Raw genomic sequence first — 20,386 nt, forward strand, 5'->3', positions numbered from 1 at the left:
CCTCAATTGTGTCAAATAGCAAATAAAGTGTGGGTGGGAGTGAGAAATTGGATTTTGTACTTACTTTTCAGGGAGATTACTGTTTGTGCTCATAGGACAAAATTAACATCTCCCAGATGCATTAAGAGGCCACAGATATTTGAAAAGCTTCTGACATATTTGAAAATATTTTAAGAAAGGAAAATCAGTCATCCATAAAAATTCAGAATTTTTCTTTTTCCCAAAATTCCAAAAGGCTTTTCCTCTCTTCCATTTCTTTTTGCTGGCTATTACACAGTCTTTCATGCCTCTATTTCATTTATGTGCTCTAAGTAAAGGAAAAGATTAGAAAATACCAACAGTTTTGAAAGATTTCTGTTAGCTACACTCAAAATAACATCAAAAGAAGTAAGGAAACAAGGAAATAGTTTTGACCTCCCACTGCTGTTGGCAGTTTTGCACACACTTTTCTCTTGCATCACACAGTTAGATTAATAAATCACACTCCTAAGCATACACGGCATTGCTGTATGCCTGTTCCAGATAGTTGCAATACTCCCCTGCAGCCCCAAAACCTACAAGAGTTAATTTCTGCAGAATTTCCCATAAAACTGACATTTAAATTATGTTATTCATATAAAGAAAAAAAAATTCTTTTACAGACTTGTAGGATTAGAGGACTGAAGGTTCTGTACAAGTTTCAGATAAGCAATGATATAATGCTTTTACTCTGTGTTCATGCTCAACCACAAGCATGCACAAGGCTTTTTAATTTACTTAATTCTGCTATATGATTTCTGAAATGCCACAAAACTTAATGTTACACTGCCAGAGACAGAGGCTTCGTTACAATGTGTGATAAATCTTATATGTTCTGAATTACTGGCTTGCACAAAATTACTTGATGAAGAAAGATATATAAAGAATATAAAATAAAATTGGAAATTGTAATATCAGGTGGCAAATTCAGTGATCTGTCAGTGGCTGGGGAAGTCCAATGGGGTGTAGCTGTTCTAAAAAAATTCGAGAGGCTGAAACAAAATTCGGAGGCAGCACCCTCAAGTTTTGGCTATCATGAAATTTCAAGGCAAGTCCTACTTCTTTAAGAGAACAAATTAATGCCTTAAGCACACATGCATTTGAAAAATACTACAGGTTTTGTGTATCTCCTCCAGGAACTTTTCAAAAGAAGAAGTATCTTATTGAACTACCAAGTCAAACCAGCTTATAATTTGTCTCATAACTATACTTAGAGTAATTTGTTCACGTAAAGGTAACACATGGGAAATTTTCAAATACTGACCTATTTTAGCCAGTATACAAGATAGGAGAACCTTTGATAATTACTTATATAGTCCATGATAATTGCAGTGCATCAGGAGGGTTAGTCTGGAAAACAATTTAATGTGACTCTAAAGAAAAATGCATAGTGAGAACAGTTAAACACTGCAAACAAATGTATATTAAAATAAATGAAAATCAGAAAGCTCATGGCTGCAAACCCATGATTTAGTGGTCTGGTTGTCCTGGGTTGAGTGAGTGGTGGAGTTTTTTGGTGGCAGGGGAGGGGGCTATCGGGGCGGCCCCCTGTGAGAAGCTTCTCGAACCTCCCCCAGCTCCAAGTCAGCTCCACTTCTGTTTGGGAAATTGAGCCCATCAGCTGCGCCTCTGTGATAACGTATTTAAGAAGGGACGTGTTGACGGGCAGTGGGACTGGTGAGGAGGAGCTGCTGCAGCTGCGTGAACACCAAGGTCAGTGGAGGAACGGAGGAAGAAAGGAGGGGGGAGGTGTGCCGGAGCAGAGACCCCCCTGTATCCTGTGGGGAGATGGCAGGGCGGCCCCCCCCTGCCACCCATGGAGATCTACGGTGGAGAAGACACTGATTTATGGCCTTTGTTTTTTGCCTGGTTGATCAAGGTTCTGTGCCCGAAGAAGGCCGGGGTCTCATGGGAAAAGGCAGCCCCGCTGCTGTAATTCAGCACTGGGAGGATTGCAGCATGCGGGGGAGTCCCACGCCGGAGCAGCTCGGGAAGGGCTGCAGCCGTGGGAGGGAATCCAGTCAGAGAAAGTTGGTGACCCATGACGGAGCAGTGTGGGGAACGCTGCGGCCCGTGGGAGGAATTCAAGTCGGAGAAAGTTTGTGGAGGACTGTCTCCTGTGAGAGGGGGACCACTCTGGAGCACGAGGAACAAGTTTTGGACACTCCCTTCACCGAAGATGAAGGAAGTGGCAGTGCTGACTGCACCCCCCATTCCCTGCCCCTGCGCCACTGGGGGAGGAGGTAGAGATATCGGGAGCAGAGCTGAGCCCGGGAAGAAGGGAGGGGTGGGGGGAAGGTGTTCTCAAGATGTGGCAATGCTTCTCACTGTCCTACTCTGTTATGTGTTTTTAGTGTCTGTAATAAATGTATGGTTTTTTTCTTCCCCTAACGAGTCTGCCTTTTGCTCGTGATCATAAAGGGGGATTTTTCCCCATCCCAGTCCTATCTCGAACCCCAAGCCTGGCTCTCTGTCCCTTCTCATTGCCGGAGGGGAAGGGAGAGAGAGCTGCTGCATTGTGGTTGGCTGCCAATCAGGCCTAAAGCACGACACTGGTGAACCTCCTACAAAAGTTAATCACACTGTAACACTTCAAAATAGACAAGCTTTCTTCAGTCTGGCACGCAACCAAATCCTAAATTTAGAGATTTGCACTGCCTGTTTTTAATTGAACAATGATTAGAAATTTTGATTTTATGATGAGTATGTTCTTTGGCAATGATATGATCAAACAATTCAGAGATGAAACCAGTGAATATACATACTAGCAAAAATAAAACCCAAAGCTTTCTAAATCACATATGAAATATATTGTTTTAAATATGCACAATTAGCTGGGCTCCCAAACATTTCTCTAATATGTTAATCTATTTAAAAGTTATTTTTGTCATTTCTCTAGACTGCTGGCTCTCCTTATAAACCCACCTAATTAAAGAACATCAGAAATAGAATATGAGCTGGAACATAACAGACAATATTTGGATTTGACACTACTTATCTCACTGGTTAGACTCTTAAAACGCTCTGGTTGTGTTCTGTTGTCTTCTCTTGTTCACAGAATAATACTTAAAGGAAATCAGTTTCCTTATATCAATTACAGATATCAAGGGCACAAGGTCTGAATATTAGAACAAAGACACCTGACGTATCACAGCGAAACTCCCCAACTTCTCCATCTACCAGACAGTCTTCAAAAAAGGAATCACTAATCCAGACAATTGCTCAAGCCACAGAACAACATCTATAATGAGAGACTGCAGTCAAAAGTTAGCAGGCCCAATATAAACCATTCTCATTTGTAAGCTCAGGAAAACCATGATTTCTTATCCCAGCAACAGAATTCTGAACAGCCAAATCTAAATAAACAGAATCAGCCATCAAAATACTAAATGGGCATGTATTAGAGATGTGAAACCCGCAGTTCAGAAGATTTAGTATGACATCAGGTTGAAATAGGTGAAAGGGCTTAAAAGCACACTGGGATGCAAGGTATCAGGCAGACAAAAAATAAGAATTCTTTTCATACAAAAATCCTTGGACTCTCAACAATCAACTGCTGTGAAAGTGAAAACGGTTGAAATGTTTCTCTGATAACAAGTGTCAAAATCTCCACTGCATTAAAGCACAAATGTTATTACTCTGAAGACAAAGTTGTAAATTAATGCACAAATAAAATATTGGAAGCAGAAAAGACAGCACAGCTTTTGAAATTCATTTAGTTTAAAAAGTCATCCGATTTAGTACATGTAATGGGTGGCAAGGAGCTTTTTAAACCTATTTGATCTGTGTCTTAAGCTCACCTAAGTTCGAGGAACCGCTGTGAAGCAGAGGGAGTGTGGCTGCAGCTGCACACTGCGAAATACCCTCCAGGAATTATACAAACCCTTAGGGTGTCAGCAGAAAGAAGCTAATCCTGACTAGCACTGCTGGTCTAAAATGGAAATAAAATTGCACAAATCTATGACCACATCTGTTTCTTCTTGTGCCACTCGTTTGAACTTGAAACGTCTATTGTGTATTAAGAGGCTGAAGGAATTTGCTTGTTAACATGCAGGTGAAAATCCAACTAGAAGCACGTGAGAGGACGACATCGACTTGAGCAAGGGCTGTCATTTCACTTCTCACTGTCTAAGTAGAGATGCAGCCTTTAATAATTACTGTGACAGCTAATTATAAAATCTGAGAGACTATGAGAGGAAAGATAAAATTAAGTTAAAATATATAGTGGACACTATTCATAGAAGTCACCATTTTCTGCATTTCTCATCCTTCTTATATCTCCCCTTCCAGGTCAGAAAGAAGATATTCCCCAAGACTTATAATTTGGAGGAAAGCAAGGAGCGTACCACTTAGGTTAATCAAAAAGCAGATCCCAGCATCTCTACTGTACACAATGTTAAAAGTAGCGTTCAGCCAAGCTGACGTGAGCCGGTCCCGTCATGCACGCCCAAAAGATGAAAGGCAATTCTTCCATCCGGATCAGGTAATAGGGGCTGACAAAACTGATGCTGGGCAAGAAGCAAGAATAAAAGCACTTGTAACAGGACTTGAGCCCTACTGGGAATATTCTCCCCTCCGCATGTCTTGTCCGACATGAAACTATGAAAATCTTTATGTCAGCAGCATCTCTGAGAGGATCTTAAGGGAGATAACTAAAGGCCTCTCTGACCTACCATGTAGACAACTTTCCTAATAACCTTGCAAGGAAATGACACCACAGAAGTCCTCTCAAAATGACCTCGTGATGATCCAATCCCTTACAAGAAACTACACGGAAGTTACAGAAATGAGCACAAACAGAAGCTCAAGGATAACAGTTTAAGAGCTATTTTACCCTGGAAAGTCACACCTCATTCCTACACACTCAGGCACGGTGGTAGTCATACCACTAAATCCTAACAGATATATTAGCGATACAGGTGCACATATTGCAACCAAATACGAAAGTCTGAATTTTCTCTGCTTGTGGTCCATCTGCCATGTTATGATTCTCCAATTTTAGATTTGGATTAATTTTCTATGGATTCTGACTTTATAATCCTAGCTGCTCATTTTGGCTTTACATATATTAGATGAATTCGAAAGATGTTGTTAGGTACTGTATTATGCAGTGGGCAGTGCTCTGGTGTACTCACCAGAGTGACCAGCAGTGAACTCACTTTAGGTATTTGAGATTTACTTCAGAGGTCATGATTTTACTCTTCTGCAAATGCTTAATTCCTTTACCTCATAAACTGTCTTATCCTGCCAATAAATCTCCCTTTTTTTCTGGTCTTGTCATTTTTCCTCCACCTCTAATTTTCCCACAAGTTGTCTAAAGATACAGGAGACTAGAGAATTTAATTTCAGAAACCGGTATTTTTAATACAGGTAAGGTGTAATCTACAGTGTAGGCTGTGGGAAATTATACCCTGTTCTATGAACCTTCACACAGAAAACATGACAGTGGTGATTTAGGTAAAGTGAGATTCCTTTCTAGACTTTTTACAATAAAATCTTGTAATACAATACCTCATCAGCATTTGAAGCAGTTTTCCTGAATACAGAAATACACAGTCATGTGCTTTGATGCCATTAAAAGAAAATGTCTAGAATCAGTAGACTGGTGCCATATAGGCTGTCTCTCTCACTTGTCTTAAAGTGTTCCCTTGCTTTGTTCTGTAGTGGACAGATGCTGCTGGATATATACCACAGGTATGAATTTACATTTTTTATGTAAATAGAAAATATTTCCATTGTACAGTACAATCAAAGACAGTCCTCCAAAGCTTGCTTGTCCAATAGGTGGAATAGTTCCATCCTAAAGAGCAAGTTACTTTCTTTAAGCATTTCTTTTTCCATTTTAAAAAAAAGAAGATGACAGAGGTATTACACACATGGTTTGCAAACTTTCAGTATTGGAACTTATTTATACAGTCTCCATTTCAGGGAAGATCTAAGGCCCGTGATACTTGAACATCCGATTATGGGTTGGTTTGGCCACTGCCATGTAATTCTTTATCTGTATTTTCCTGCTCATTTCCTTTCATGTCACTGTCTCCTCCCTGATACCAACACGTTCATGTTGGAGATTTCAAACACTGCTGAACAGTGACAGAAAAATATGCCTACAATAAACAAATGATGGGGGTGTGTGAAAGAAACTGGGTAAATATAAAAAACAGATGAATAAAAACTTCAGTCGAGTGATTTGCTTCCTCTCCTGGGCCCCATCAGGTCAACGGCTTCTTCTTTAACCACAGGCTGCAGTTTCAAAGTCTGTAACAAACTACTTGAGACTGTCTTTTGCTAAACAAGAACACAAACCTGTTTGCAGATTTTGCAGTCGATATATTGATCCCCATTTTATTTTTTACCTCCTCTGCACCTGGTATTGATAAATAGTACACTGTACAATGCAAATCATTCAGACGACCTATCTTCAGTCAGACCTCAGCTGTTTTAGACTGCAACAGACAATACGGTGCCTGAATTTCAAGTTTCCCATTTGAAGCTTTTGTTTCCTGTTCGTAGAGAACTTCATGCAGCAATCCTCCTCCTGCCTTGCCGGGCGATCCCCATGATCAGACATGAAAGAACAGCAGGGAATCTAATATACCTCCAACTGCCCCAATTTAGACAACACTGTGTAAAATAAAAGGGATTTGAAATACATCCGCTACACTTCCAGTCTTATCCTTCCTAGCTTTTGTTCTTTTAATCTTCAGTACGCTCCTCAAATCCTCACTCCTATATGCCAGTGCCCTCAGGGACTCCAGCTGGCAGACAAAGACAGTGGCAGAAAGCAAGAGCTCTTCAGAGGGTGAATATTGCCTCCCTGCCTGAAACAAGCCCTCCCCAATTTGACAGAAAATCCTTCATTGCCCTTATTCTACATCTCCTTGGGAAACAAATTCCCAAACATTACCTAAGCCCTTACGGGAATCCCTTTTTAAGTCCAACTTTCCCACCCAAAACAAAGGAGAGCACAGAAATCTCTTGTCTGTGGCAGGAGTTACTCATGGGAGTGTTTGACCTAATTGTTTTATACCCCAAATTGCTTATAGCCTTACCTGCATTAGAGGAGAGGGAACAAAAGGAGGGTGTGAAAGTGGTTCATCCCTTGTTTAGAATAGATGAGCAGACAAGAGACATGAAGTTTTGCAGTTTCAGGAGAGGAAAGAAAGAGAAAGCCCATACAGAAAGTCAGGAATGGGGAAAGGATTTCAATAGCTGTTCACGTGTCATCTAGACTATTTCTAACCTTTTGATATATTTGTTACAGGCTTACCTTTCTATTTAATGACATCACAGAATATATCCCCAAATCTACCAGCGTTACTATCATGGGAACTGGCAATTGAAAAAAAAAAAAATTAAAAAATAAAAAATAGTAGCTGCTGCTAATCATCAAACCATATAATAATTGGCTTTGGTGGATCTTTCATGAATAAAATAATGGATTTCACTATAAAAAACATTCAAATAGATTAGAAACAAAGTAAGTTCAGTTGGGAGGGACCTCTGGAGGTTGTTTGGTCAATCCTTCAGCATCCAGGTCATTGCTTATGTCTTATTTCCTGAAGCAGCCCATAACTTCATCTTCTTCTACTGTGGGTGGTGATTTCCTCCCCTAGACTGACACTGGGCTCAGGCAGCTGATGATCTTGATACCAAAACTTACCAGCAAAAAAACCTGAAGCATCAAAGTAGTTGCGCACCTTTTCCCGTATCTTCCCATCACTGGGTCCTCTGCCTCAAGGAGCAGCAGGGCCCATATTTTCTTAGGTCTTAAGATAAAAATCTCTTGCTATATTTTCCCCGTGCAAAATGGGAAGCCAACATTCAAAAGGGAAAGGGACACCACAGAACCCATTTATTTTCTTTCCAGTCATCATTATCACTGCTTACTTTGGTGGATTTGGGGTTTCTGTTTGAAATGAATACAGTAAAAGACATTTTGAAAGGCAGGCTTGCCAGTCAGCAGCTTAATTCTTGGTAGTGAAAACACGTGACACATTAAGGGCTACCTTCTTCTACCAGTCTATTTTCATCTAAAATAGGCCTTTACATTTTAACCACATTACAGCCTTTATACAAAATTTATTCCCATAGAAATCTCTCCCATACCTACTGTGGTTCTAATATATTATGAAGGACAACAACACAACAAAAGCTATTTCAGTTTTTAAAAGAAGGATATCCTCAAACAACATAGCTACACCTAAATGTTCATTATCCTTATTTCAATAACCTCACTGAAACCAGAAAAAATTCCAAATGCCCAGAACGCACTTTTTTATACTATCTATCTGCATTTGTGAGTATGAAAAAGTAGAAACTACATCCAGTATTCGTGCTATAAAGAAAAACCTTTTTCCATCCAGAGACTGGGAATCAGGACTGGTGATAAACATGACAATAAATGATGTAGCCCATTTCTGTCATTCCACAACTACTACAGCTACCCCAAGGCTTCATTAAATATTTTCATTTCAACACAACTTAGAAATTATACTAATTTATAAGATAGAAGGGTTCTGTTGCAATAACTTGGTTTATTTTATAGTTCCATCTAAGCTAAAAATAGACCCAGTCCAGTGTTTGAGAAGATTATTGCACCTTGAGGGCACCCAGCAAAATACAAAATGTATTTTAAAGATATTTGGTACTGATTTAAAATACCATGTCTATGCATTTTAGGATGCAAAATGAAAAATGACCACATAAGATGAACACAGTGATAAAATCCAAAGCAATAACTTACCAATGTTTGGAAACTGATTTAATTGCAGGGATCCTAATTTCTATATGTGCAAGGCCTTAAAATAGCCTTTGATATGGCTGATATGTCAGTCTACCATAACAAAATCAAGCTTTATGAAAACTGTAATCTTCATCAATGCTGACAAATGTTATTTCCCTTTAAAATTACACCTGAGCTTGGACAGTTTCGGAGCAGTACCCACCTTTAATGATACCAGGTTATACAGCAAGCAGAGCATAAACATATGTAGAATCAAGTCAGTATAAGTGCAAATGAAACTGTACTGAAGAAGCCTACAAAACCTAAAGTATAACTTGAACGAAATCAAACTCTGTGAATAAGGAACAGAATCGGAAGGAAGCACAAACCTATCCCAATGAAGCATTTTTTCAATTTATAAATACCAGAAAACAACTGATGTTCACTCAGAAAGAACACAAAATTAACAAGAAAGATGATAAAGAAGAAACACTGATGGATGTCTTACTGAATAACATGAAGTTGGAAAGAAATGTGGTTATTATGATTATATGCTACCCAATATGGTTCCCATGCAACCCAAATGTCCTATTCTTTCCAAAGGTACTGCTAATGCAGCAGTCAAGGAGCTCCCATTTTCTACTGATATGGTTGCTACAGGAAAGAAAGGCCAATTTTTCACCTAAATTCATGAAAAATCATGCTTTCAAATTCTTTTACCTACAGCTCACACTGCATCCAACCGTTGTGCTATCCCATCCCTGAACAAAATATGAAACATTATATTCAACTGTGAGCTAAAAAAACCCCAATTCATACTTCCTACTTTCACCTGATGTTCTGAAAAACTGACTTTGCCAAAAAAAGTGATGTATGCTCCAACCGACTGAATCTGCATTTGGTAGTCCAGAAGTCTCATATATGTTCTAAAAATTTACATGTTTTCAAATCACTCAAATTAGCAAAACCCCAAGAACCATCTATTTTTATGACAGGTAATCAATTATTTCAGTCAACAGCATAACTTTTTCCCCTTTATGGCCTTAGAATTTTCTATATGCATGACAGTTTTATACAGACATGCGTCACTTGTTCAGTATGTTAGAAAAATATTTTAATAGAAATCAGTAAGAGTCGAAAAACATGGCAACAACATTGTAACACTGTAAATCTGTTATAAGCAAGCTTTTACAGTGGTGTGTCTTCAAATATAGCTTTTTAACGTGTTTTTTTTTTTTTTAATGAAAAAGCCTTTTCAGCTATTAAGTATAGAGAAGAAAATAAATTCTTTATTTTAAAGCCCAAAAGATGACTTTCTTATAAATGCATCTGAGAATAGACAGTTTGCATTTAAATCTAAGACATTTGATGTGACTTCTTCTACAGTACAATTATTTTGTGCTCTCTCCTAATAGTCCAGACAGTTTGGGTAATAAACAATTTAACTCTGCACAGGTAATAACTTACCCTTACTTGACCAACAAAAGCATTGGCTTCCTCTTCCACTACAGACAGGTTTCTAGGTAGAAACATATCAAAAACTGGTGCGTTGTCATTTACATCTGTCACCACTATATTAACGGTAGCAGTTGAGGTCTATAGAGAAAGATAACATTATGAACAAATTATTTTACAATTTCACAGGTGACAACAGATTAGCAACCTTACTGCTAGGCATTAGAACCACCCAATACAGAATCACAGGTAAACAATTTATTGATTTTTTTCCATGTTTTTGTGAAACAGGAAACATTATTCATTTGAAGAGTTTATTTTTACCTTTTTTTCTTGTAAGACAAAACAGGCTTGAGACTGAAAAATGTATCAGGGATGCACAAAGGACATCAGATATCTTTTTTCTTATATGGTATTTTAAGGATCTTCCATTCTAACTGGGGGGAAAAAGCTGGAAATATCAAAACTTGCCAGAACTATACATTTGGAAAGAAATTACTGATTTTACTAATCAAAATATGCTACTGTGATGATTAGCTTAGATGGTTAGTCAGCCGCTTCGCTGGCACAATTGTGCCACCACAGCTCCGTGGTGAGCTCAGCTGGCCTTTACTCAGAGATCTTTGTATCATCCTTCACCCTCATGACGCTGATGTGCTATTAAGCATTAGCACATCAACTTTAACATACAGAGAGGTGCCTAGTGGGAACAGCATAATTAAATACATTTAACATACATAATATTTCAACAAAACACATCTGTGCTCCCTCCTGAAATTTTCTATCCAAATCAATGCAATTGAGAATGAAACATTTTGTTTGCAGATATTCACAGCTTGAGACAGATCCCCTTTCACTGGTCCTATATACAGAGTTTTTCAGACACAAACCACCACGTTATTGTACATATAACTGTAATTAATACATTAGTGTATTTTAAATCAATTCAACAAATGCTAACACCTTTCCTATCAGAGATACTTTTATGCCATAAATTCAAATCCAGCACATCAGCAAGTACCACTGTGAACTTCGGGTTTATTACAGTTTAAGACTGTGACAGAAACAGATACATCATCTAACACCAGCTCCATCTTTCAGTTAGTTATTTCAAAATATGCTTAAGCATGGGCACCTCTTAACTTCTCTGTTTCTCAAGTTTAGCAGTTTCACATTGAGGTGAAATGCCTCAGTTTGAGCCTCATGAATTTAAACATTGTGGCAAGAGCAACAAAACCATGTTTTTGTTTTATACCCTATAAATGTAACTACAGAAGAGCTGTGGCTAATAATGCAAGTTTCTGTGACCTGTGACACGGGTTGCAAAGAGAAGGAATGAACAGTATTCTTCATGCACCAGCGAGAACACAAGCACTGCTAGGCAAAAACCACCATAAGGAAGATTGAAGTGATGCAGGAGGAAAGTCTCTCACGACAAGAACTGAGGAGCACGGGCACAGACATTGCAGGGAGGCTGCAGCGTCTTCCCCGGGAGCAGGGCACACACTGATACACTAGCGGCGTGAAGTGATGCTGATGTGCTGGAGCAGCAGATGGGCAGGCTAACCTGGTGTCACAACGCGGTGTCATTAGTCTAGGAGTGCCTCCTCCAGTGTTTCATTCACGTCATATGAAAATAAAATAAAGCTATCTTATTCTATAAATACAGCCTGTTAGACAAGTATACCGAGGGCAACAGATTCTGAAAAGAAACACTGATGCCTTATTGCTGCAGATTGCCAGTTCTGGTTGTCCAGGCTCTGTTCTGTACTGTTCTCCCAGCCCCAGTGACAGTACTATTTGTAATGATGTCTATGCTGCAGCCACTGATGCTGTGAAGTGCAGTGTTAAATCAAACACGGTATATTAAATCACCTTTCCTGTGCTGTATCTAGATGCCTTCTGATACTGAACTACTTTGCATCAAGCTATATTGGGGGACATCTGTATGACATTACAGTCACAGCAGTTACACAGTGTAGATGTAACCCCTGAAAAAGTTCCTTGCTTTAGGCACAACACTAACCAACCTGTTAGAAAGCGACACCTCACAAGTTTCATAAAGAAACCTGTAGCCATCCTTCCCTTAAAAACCACCAACAACAACAAAAAAAAAAAAAAAAAAAAAAAAAACAAAAACAAAAAAACACAAAAACACAAAACAAAACAAACAAACAAAAAAACCACAGAAGTCTGAATGAAAACCTGCATCTTTATATACTTTTTCTGAAACATCTTCTGGTGCTGTACATCCCATGTAACAAACCTCAAGCAGTTTTACACCCTCACAGGTCCCCACAGTAACTGCCCACAATAAATACAGAGCATTGTCTAATTTTTATTAAGGGGCAAGTTCCTTGTATCTGCAACATGGGAAAAGCACCTGCAAGGGATGACTAATGTACTCACCATCTTAATAGTATTTGGTCATACTTTCATTGCTGTGTTGCCAGGCCAGTTCAATCTGATAACTTGCTCTCTACAGGAGAGATCCTATAACAGGTCAGTCTCCTTCACCTTCCAAATCCTGAGGCTTGGCAAGCGGCCTGGTCACTGGTATTGGAGTCAGCCTCCTCTTTTCATGGCTATAGATGTGGCTGGTGCATTTGCACTGTGTCCCACATATTCACTGTGGTGCTACCTGGGGCAGCAGGCTTCCTTAGCAATCCCTCTCGATACCGGCACAGCAAAGAGCAGATCCCAAACACACACAAGTGGCATAAATAATATCCATGCATAATACAGCTCTTTCAGAGTGAGAGATTTTCTACAATTTTTGGCATGGAGGCATATGCAGAAAACAGATCTGTTCCACAACAAGCACCATACAATAACTACTTAATACTTAAAAAGTAACGAGAATTAAATATTTTGGAACAAACACACACAAAGATGCTTTCAGGCTGGCTTCTTATATTTGCTTATGCTCAGTTATTTGCTAATTGTTTCTGAAACTGCCATTCCCAAATTCAATTTATATAAGGAAAAAGTACTTTACAATTTATGCATCATTGTCAACACAAAACATACTGCAGAACGTTTGCTCTGATGTGCAGTGCACACTGAATGTAAATCAATCTTCCAAAGCTAACTTGATTCCACAGAATACAGGGTAATAAAACCTCTTAAGTTTAATAAACTGAGAGAAATATGGCATAAAAAGCGTTGGCTTAAGACAGTGAGTAATTCTAATTTTGAAAATATTTATTTTCTCTTCAAGAGAATTTTAACAGGATGTGTCTGATATTCTGCAGCATGTTTACTTCTGTTGTTGCTGAATCAACCCACAGCAGCTCTCAGAACAGCCACCGAAACATGCCTTTGCATCTGATAACTCCTGAATCAAGCGCTGAAAGTAAAATTGCTGTTGTGAAATATTTACAGGTCTAACTTTTGTACATAAATGCATGCCAATGAGGGGTGGGAGAGAGGCTCACATACTCATTTTAGATAAACATAGCGACACATTATGAGGAACTCTTGTGAGCACTTCTAAACAACAGTGATTTCCTATACCCAAGCAACCCTCTGCTATGGAAGCATGCTATTAACAACATGACCCTGCAGTAATACTTTTATGTCTTGAACAGAAAAGGGAACTTCTCTTCCAGCCTTCTTGAAACCAAATCATTAGAACGTTATTAGAAATACAGAGCTTACTGAATTACTGGAATAAATCCAGACGGGATCATTTGAAGTATCAAAGGAGACTCAGGTTCACCTAAGAGGAGACAGTGGAGGCAGCAGGGAAGGCTGAGCTCTGCTTAATATAACCTGGGTTTTAAGATGAAATTTAAGATCCTCCTTAGCATCCTTATCGGTGATGTGGAGGAGGTAATGAAGCACACACTCCTCACGTTTGCAGGTGACACGACGCTGGCGGTAGCAGTCAGCTCGCTGGAGGGCAGGGCTGCCGTGCGGCAGGGCCGCAGCCAGCTGCGGAAGGGGCCCGCAGGGGCCCTGTGGAACTGAGCAAGGAGAAAAGCCCAGGCCTGCCCCTGGGAAGGACAAGCCCCTCTCGGGGACCCGGGTCAGGGCCGGCCCGGCCAGCAGCGGCTCCATGGGACGGGCCCGTGGGTGTCACGAGCGGAGCAGGAGCCGTGGCGTGTCCGGGCAGCGACCCGGGGCCACAGGGACAGGGGCCAGCCTGGACACCCGGGGCAGGGACTTTCCCCTCTGCTCAGCCCTCAGAAGACCACACCTGGGCAGCATCAGGAGAGAAAACGAGTGTAAACTGAAAGAAGAGAAGTTCAGACTGGCCACAGGGAATAGCTTCTCCCCATGAGGACAAAAACGAGAGCAGTTCAGCGTGATGAAACAAAAGTGTTTGCTATACACAGCGCTCTAGCTTGTCTTCACATCGTAGACGGGTACTGGGAACCTGGTCTCAGCGCTCCCTCGGTAGGAACATAAAGAATCAAGTTTTTGCTGCCTTTACGTCATTAGATAGAGGTTACCTGAAAAACACCGTAAGTCAACTACCAGTCTGACTTGGGCATGGTGAAAGCTTTCTGGAGTTATTCTACAGGTTATTCTCTAATGTAGGATAGGACTTGTCATTGATTCCAGGTCAGACGAACAAGAGTTGGAAAAAATGAGGAGGTTTTGTTTGGCTTAGTTTTGCAAGAAAAAATTAAGTTTTGTAGGGACTCTATAAGAAGGGAGAGAAGGAGGTAAGGAGAAGAGACATATGGAGCTGTTTCCCAACTCTTCTGTTATCTAAGAATTTTTGGTGTTTTTCAAAAATTGATAGTAATACTTTTACTCATCTTAAGCATCCTACCTTACCTGTCAGCCAACAGGCACACAGGATAGTGCTCTACTTGTTACTGAGTCTCAAGTCATACTTAAACTTTCATTTATGAATTAAAAAAGCAATATTCACGATATTTTTGCAAAGGAATAATTTTTTATTCAGATGCCAAACAGGAAAATGTTTTTATAAAATTAAGTCTTCTGCTCTTCCTAAACATCTGAGGGTACTAAAATAAGATCCAGTAATAAGGTCAATATTTCAAATAATCCTAATTTTTGTATTAGCCACAATTTAGCAAATTATCAAAAGTAGATTAATTCAGTGGCAGAATCACCAAGAGAAGCATTCAAAACAAACTCTGGGTTAGTAGCAACGCCCCTGTGTTTTCTTCCTTTAAATCAGTAACAACAAATTCTGAAACTGAGGAAGAATATGGGAATACTCAAAAACCTTGCTGTTTCATCTGAATGCAGGAAACATTTGTTATCCAGCCGATGTAGCAATGCCAACCTTCTACATGAAATGGTAGTCAGTTGGCTACCTTTATTTCTTTGAGTTGCATAGAACAGCATCATTTCTGCCATTAAAGTCAGAAACTACTATAATCAAAGACTACTAAATCAACATTTTAATATCCCCATTAGAAGGCTCCAAAGATTTGCTTAAGCTATCTGCAACCCACAGCTTAAGACCGGCTTACTATTCTGAAATAGCCTTTATTAGACAACTAGAATAAATTACAGTGGCTTATTCAGAACTGCAGCACAGAGCGGTATTGGTAACACCATGATCATCTGTTCTGTGGATAATGTAAAAAGTCAGCAGCAACACTAAAATCACACTGACTAAATAATCATTGCTTAGAAGTTATGTTCAGGGTTAGCCATAACCTCCTTTCAGTCTGTCACTGAAACAGAAAAAAAGAAAACAAGTAGATTGTGCGTCATATCCTTTCTTACAGCAGCCAAGTAAGTATTTGGCACACGAGTCAAGAGGCGAGAAGGACCACAGATAGTGAATGCATGCTTTGGAGATAAGAAGTGCACTGCAGAGAGGATAAAAGTAAACACACTGAGAAAGGGACACTATATTTTGTATGAAGCTCAGTATCTTGTACCGCTAGAGAAGCCTATCATTTCTTATTACCATTTTCAACTGCCTGAGATCGCTCCCACTGTCACATATATCCCACTTCATTTTCTATGTCACTAGCTTATTCTTCCACCACAGAAACCCCCAGAAAGCAGACAGAGAGGTGATAATGCTTTTAACTTTGTCACAACTCATCACATCAAATTTTTTAAGTCAGTAATGAAGAGCATGAGGAGCTATAAACGCAATTCTTGCCTTTGACTATCAAAGCAGCAACAGCTATAGTTAAAGACAAGTTCCAACTGGGTGCCCACTAACTTCTGCAAAGCCAGCTCTCTTGGTTTGTTAGTGGGATAAAAAACCCAAAACAAATAAACAACAAAGCCCAAAGATAGATGCATCGCACATCTCATAGCTTCCAGATCAAAAAAAAAAAAAAAAATATTTAATATTTCTCATATTCAAGTGCTGTAACATGTATCTGGAACCTACATCCCAGCTCCCTACAACATTACTGTCCTCTTTGGCTCTGGTCTTGTACCACTGCAAGTGACCTGCACCTGGCAGAGCAAAATTAAGTCCATGCTTGGAATTACAGGCAGCATGAAACAGATTTTTCCTTGCAAAGCTTGGGGAAAAGAGAGAAAAATATGATGTTTGAAGAAAATCAGTTGCAGCTAGAATCTTTTAAGTTTCCCCTTTGATAGTATATATGCTATTTTGTTCATTACGTGCTTCAGAATGAAAGCAAATAGTTTCACAAATTTCTTAAGGAACTATGAAAAGTTGCAGCATTATGTAGAGCATCCTAAAAGAGCCAGTAAAACAGCACCCTTTCATGAAACAGAGCTGCTGTTTCACTAAAACTTTTGATATATGTTTAATTACCACTAAAAGTCCTTAAACAAACTTGAGTGGTTCCCCAAACTAATGGGAGAGACCTAATTTGCAACTGGTTTTGTATAACAACCGAATGGATACTCCTCATGCAAATACCAGGATAGTACAGTAAGCATAAAAAACTGCCTTGGCTGTTTTAAAACTAAGCATTTCTACAAAAGATTTGTCAAGTACGGTTTGGAAAAGAGTGTTGAAGATATTACTGGAAATGCGTGCAGGAGAAAAAAGTAGTTCAGCCTTGTATCAGGCACTTCCTATTTATTACTGAAGCAAAACATGTTTACTTCTCTTTTATAATAAACAAAAGTCAAACAAGAGATCATCAGCTGCAATTTATAGCTTTCTTATGGCCATTAAAATAATTCTTACATATATAATTCTTCCCTAAACAATAAATGTAACATTTACAGCACCTCCGCAAACATCTTTTGTCCTAAGTATGCCAGGTCCAGATAAATGTTATGGATGATAAATTTGAAGGAAATTTCACTTGTGACTTATTTTATTTGTATCTTGCCATTTAAATTGAAGTTCAGAATTGGTGAGAACATTCTATGCCTTGGAGAGGAAACATTCTTAGCTCTGATGTCAAGCAAGTTTATTAATTTAGACAAACACTAAGACAAATGCTATCATCTCTAGATATAACTAGTTTGCAAATAATAAGATCGGATGCAGAGCCCAAGGCCTTATTTGATCAAAAAAGAAACCGTAAATAATGCTTCTGATCTACATATCAGGACTTATCTATATTCAGTTCAGGAAAACCACACTTAAATTATGATATCCGAAATAATAGCTATTCTTTACCAAACAGGAAAAAAGGATCTTAAGATATTGGTAGTGATAAGGACCAAGATAAAATATACATGAACTATATAACAGTTAAATTGCCATGCTGTCCAAGCTCAGTGCTGCAGGAGAGCAACAGCCTGGAGAGTGACGTTGCTAATGGGAATCTAATATTGATTGGTAACAGAGGACGACAATCAAGTGCGAAAGTTGGAAAAAGTGATAAGTAAATACGCACAACTGGTTACGGCCTTGGTCATTAACCTTTTGGAATGCACAGAAGCTGCCTAATCACAACAAAACATCCTCTGGGCCATGGGATAGGGGGAGCAGGTTATTCTTTTCTGGTCTGTTCCTATCAGCAAGGTTCCAAGCCTCATGCATTTTCAGACCTTGCTTCCTTCCCATGTAGGGCATGAGAACTTTAAAAGTGGTATCTACCGACCTTCTACAACTCTCCAAGTTACAAAGAAGAAATGGCCAGCTGGGCTGCAGAGAAATTTAAGAAAGAGAAGAGACTGAGGATGAAGGGAAAGACAAGGTTGGAGCTTGACAATAGTTACACTAATGAGAAAAGATCAGGAAAAGACTGGAGAGGACACAAAGTAAAAAGCTGTCAAGCACACAAAAATAAACCCCAAAGCAAACTGCCCAAAACTAAAACCTCTCACATTCAGAAAGAAAATATAAAAGATGAGAACTTCAGAGGGAAAGGAAGAGAAAATCATTAAATGCAAGAAATGCCCTTGACAGATACATGGGACTGATGGGATAGGTCTCCACTGTTACGCCAGTCACTGGCCATGTAACAGTCAGGGCTCCAACCCTGTGTGTCTATTTGTGGAAGGAAAAGAGTATTGATCTACTGTCCAACCAGATCTCAGTATCACAGGAATGAAACATGAGTGTTTCTAATGGATGAACCAGCCGTAGCTGGTAGCTTATATCCCAAGCTATATAGCTCAGGCTAAACAACCCTCATTTAGAGCATACTGTGTGCTGCATATCACCTAACACAGAGGCTAGCGTGCAAAGCAGGCTCCGTCAGTCATGCAGCCTGGCAGAGACAAAGCTGTGGAAAAATGGGTCTGCAGCTAAACTAAAAGCTCATGTATTCAGTGTCTTAATCACAAATGGGTAAAGCTGTGGCATCTCTACCGATGTCTTTGTATCATAAACCAAACCTGAGAACTTCAAAACAGGTGAGGAATGAGGGCTGCCAGAGCCTTCAGCTGCAATGTTCCTCTCCTTCTGGCATGGGTTATCTATTTACTTGGGACTAGAGACCTCACTGCAGTTATCAAAAGAACAGAGGTTTCTGCTAACCTGCAAGATTTATCTGAAAGGCATGCACAGCTACAGAGGAGTTCAGGGCAAGGAACTTTGTGTGTCTGCTCTTGAGTTCTCTGACTTTGCACATACAGTGCTGGCCGAGAAACAGTCTGCCCAACTTATATTTTCCAGTCTAACTAGAATTCATGACCATGGTATTTGCTGTCATGACTGTGGTATTACTGAATATACAAAATAACATAATGTATACTCTATGTTACACTATGCGTTACTATTATTGTGAACTCAGCTGCAAGATGTATTTTAACATAGTTCTGCTTAAGCTTATTTATTTTGGGATATAAAATGATTCGATAATCCTTGGTGCAGAACTGTTTCTCACTTTAAAATAATTGAAAATTGTCTTTCAAATCGGAATTACAATCTGTTCAAAATCTTTGATTGAAAACTGTGATCAATCTTATTTCTTTATGAGGATTACTTAAATCACTCTTTCCTTGACAGTATTTGAAATCAAAGCCTGCATGAGGAATATTATTAATGCAAGCTGAAAAGTTGCACAAACATTGAAAGTTTAGGAGTCCCCTAAAGCTTGCCCTAATAGAAAAGCTGATGCACAGAAAAAAGCCTTCTCACAGAAAAGGAAATCTGTCTGGACAAGTTCTTCTTGTGCAAACTGAAATTTACAGATCAGCTGAAATTTTTAAGGATTTCTCATACAAAGTATATAACTTGTCAGGAAAATAGTAGTAGGCAGTGTTTCTCTTTAGTTACAGTTTGTATTGTTGAAAAGATAATGATTTGAGGAGGAGTTCTTTAGAGGAGGAAGTACAAAATCATGTATCTGTTTATATTGTTCCTTTTCATATATTTAAGAACTATTCCTTCCCACTGCACCAACAGATCAAAATAAATGTGCTACATTAATGTAGTATTAAAGTTCCACAGTATGAACAGATGCCATTAATTATTTTTTTTTGGTAGTCTTGTTTTACTGATTACAAAAAGGTCAATTAAGTAGAACCTTTTTTCAATACAAGCCTTTTTGTATGCAAAATCTCTGTTCAGTGAGTATTTGCTAAAAGAGGTGGTCATGCTTTAGTCTTGATAGATAACGGAACTGATCTGGAGCAAACACAGGTAATATCTTCAGGAGTAACAGAAAATTTACTGTAATTAATTAATTCTCTGTATTCTATTCAAGTAGCAAATCTTTGTCTAAATTACCTTGATTTAGTGCTACCTGTTTGCTCTAAGGAAGGTAATTAATTCAAGTGTCACGGGAGACAGATGCTCTAAATTATTAATGATCTAAGATGACTGAAATACCCAAGTCTAACTTATGTGATGAAACA

The 20,386-nt window shown here is 39.1% G+C and overlaps 1 protein-coding gene across 14 annotated transcripts in view; it reads right to left on the reverse strand.

Moving 5' to 3' along the window:
* Positions 1 to 20,386, reverse strand: part of PCDH15 (protocadherin related 15) — an 862,106-nt gene that overhangs the window by 133,842 nt on the left and 707,878 nt on the right. For all 14 annotated transcript variants that reach the window (XR_006165419.1, XM_042793586.1, XM_042793412.1 and 11 more), the window contains one exon: positions 10,211 to 10,339. Coding sequence is in view for 13 of the 14 variants with exons in the window: in XM_042793586.1 (XP_042649520.1) it covers positions 10,211 to 10,339 (129 nt within the window). In the remaining variant the exon portion in view is untranslated. The remainder of the gene's footprint in view (positions 1 to 10,210; positions 10,340 to 20,386) is intronic.

The sequence above is a fragment of the Tyto alba genome, unplaced genomic scaffold, assembly GCF_018691265.1.
Source record: "Tyto alba isolate M040663 unplaced genomic scaffold, T.alba_DEE_v4.0 Super-Scaffold_1, whole genome shotgun sequence".
NCBI lineage: Eukaryota > Metazoa > Chordata > Aves > Strigiformes > Tytonidae > Tyto > Tyto alba.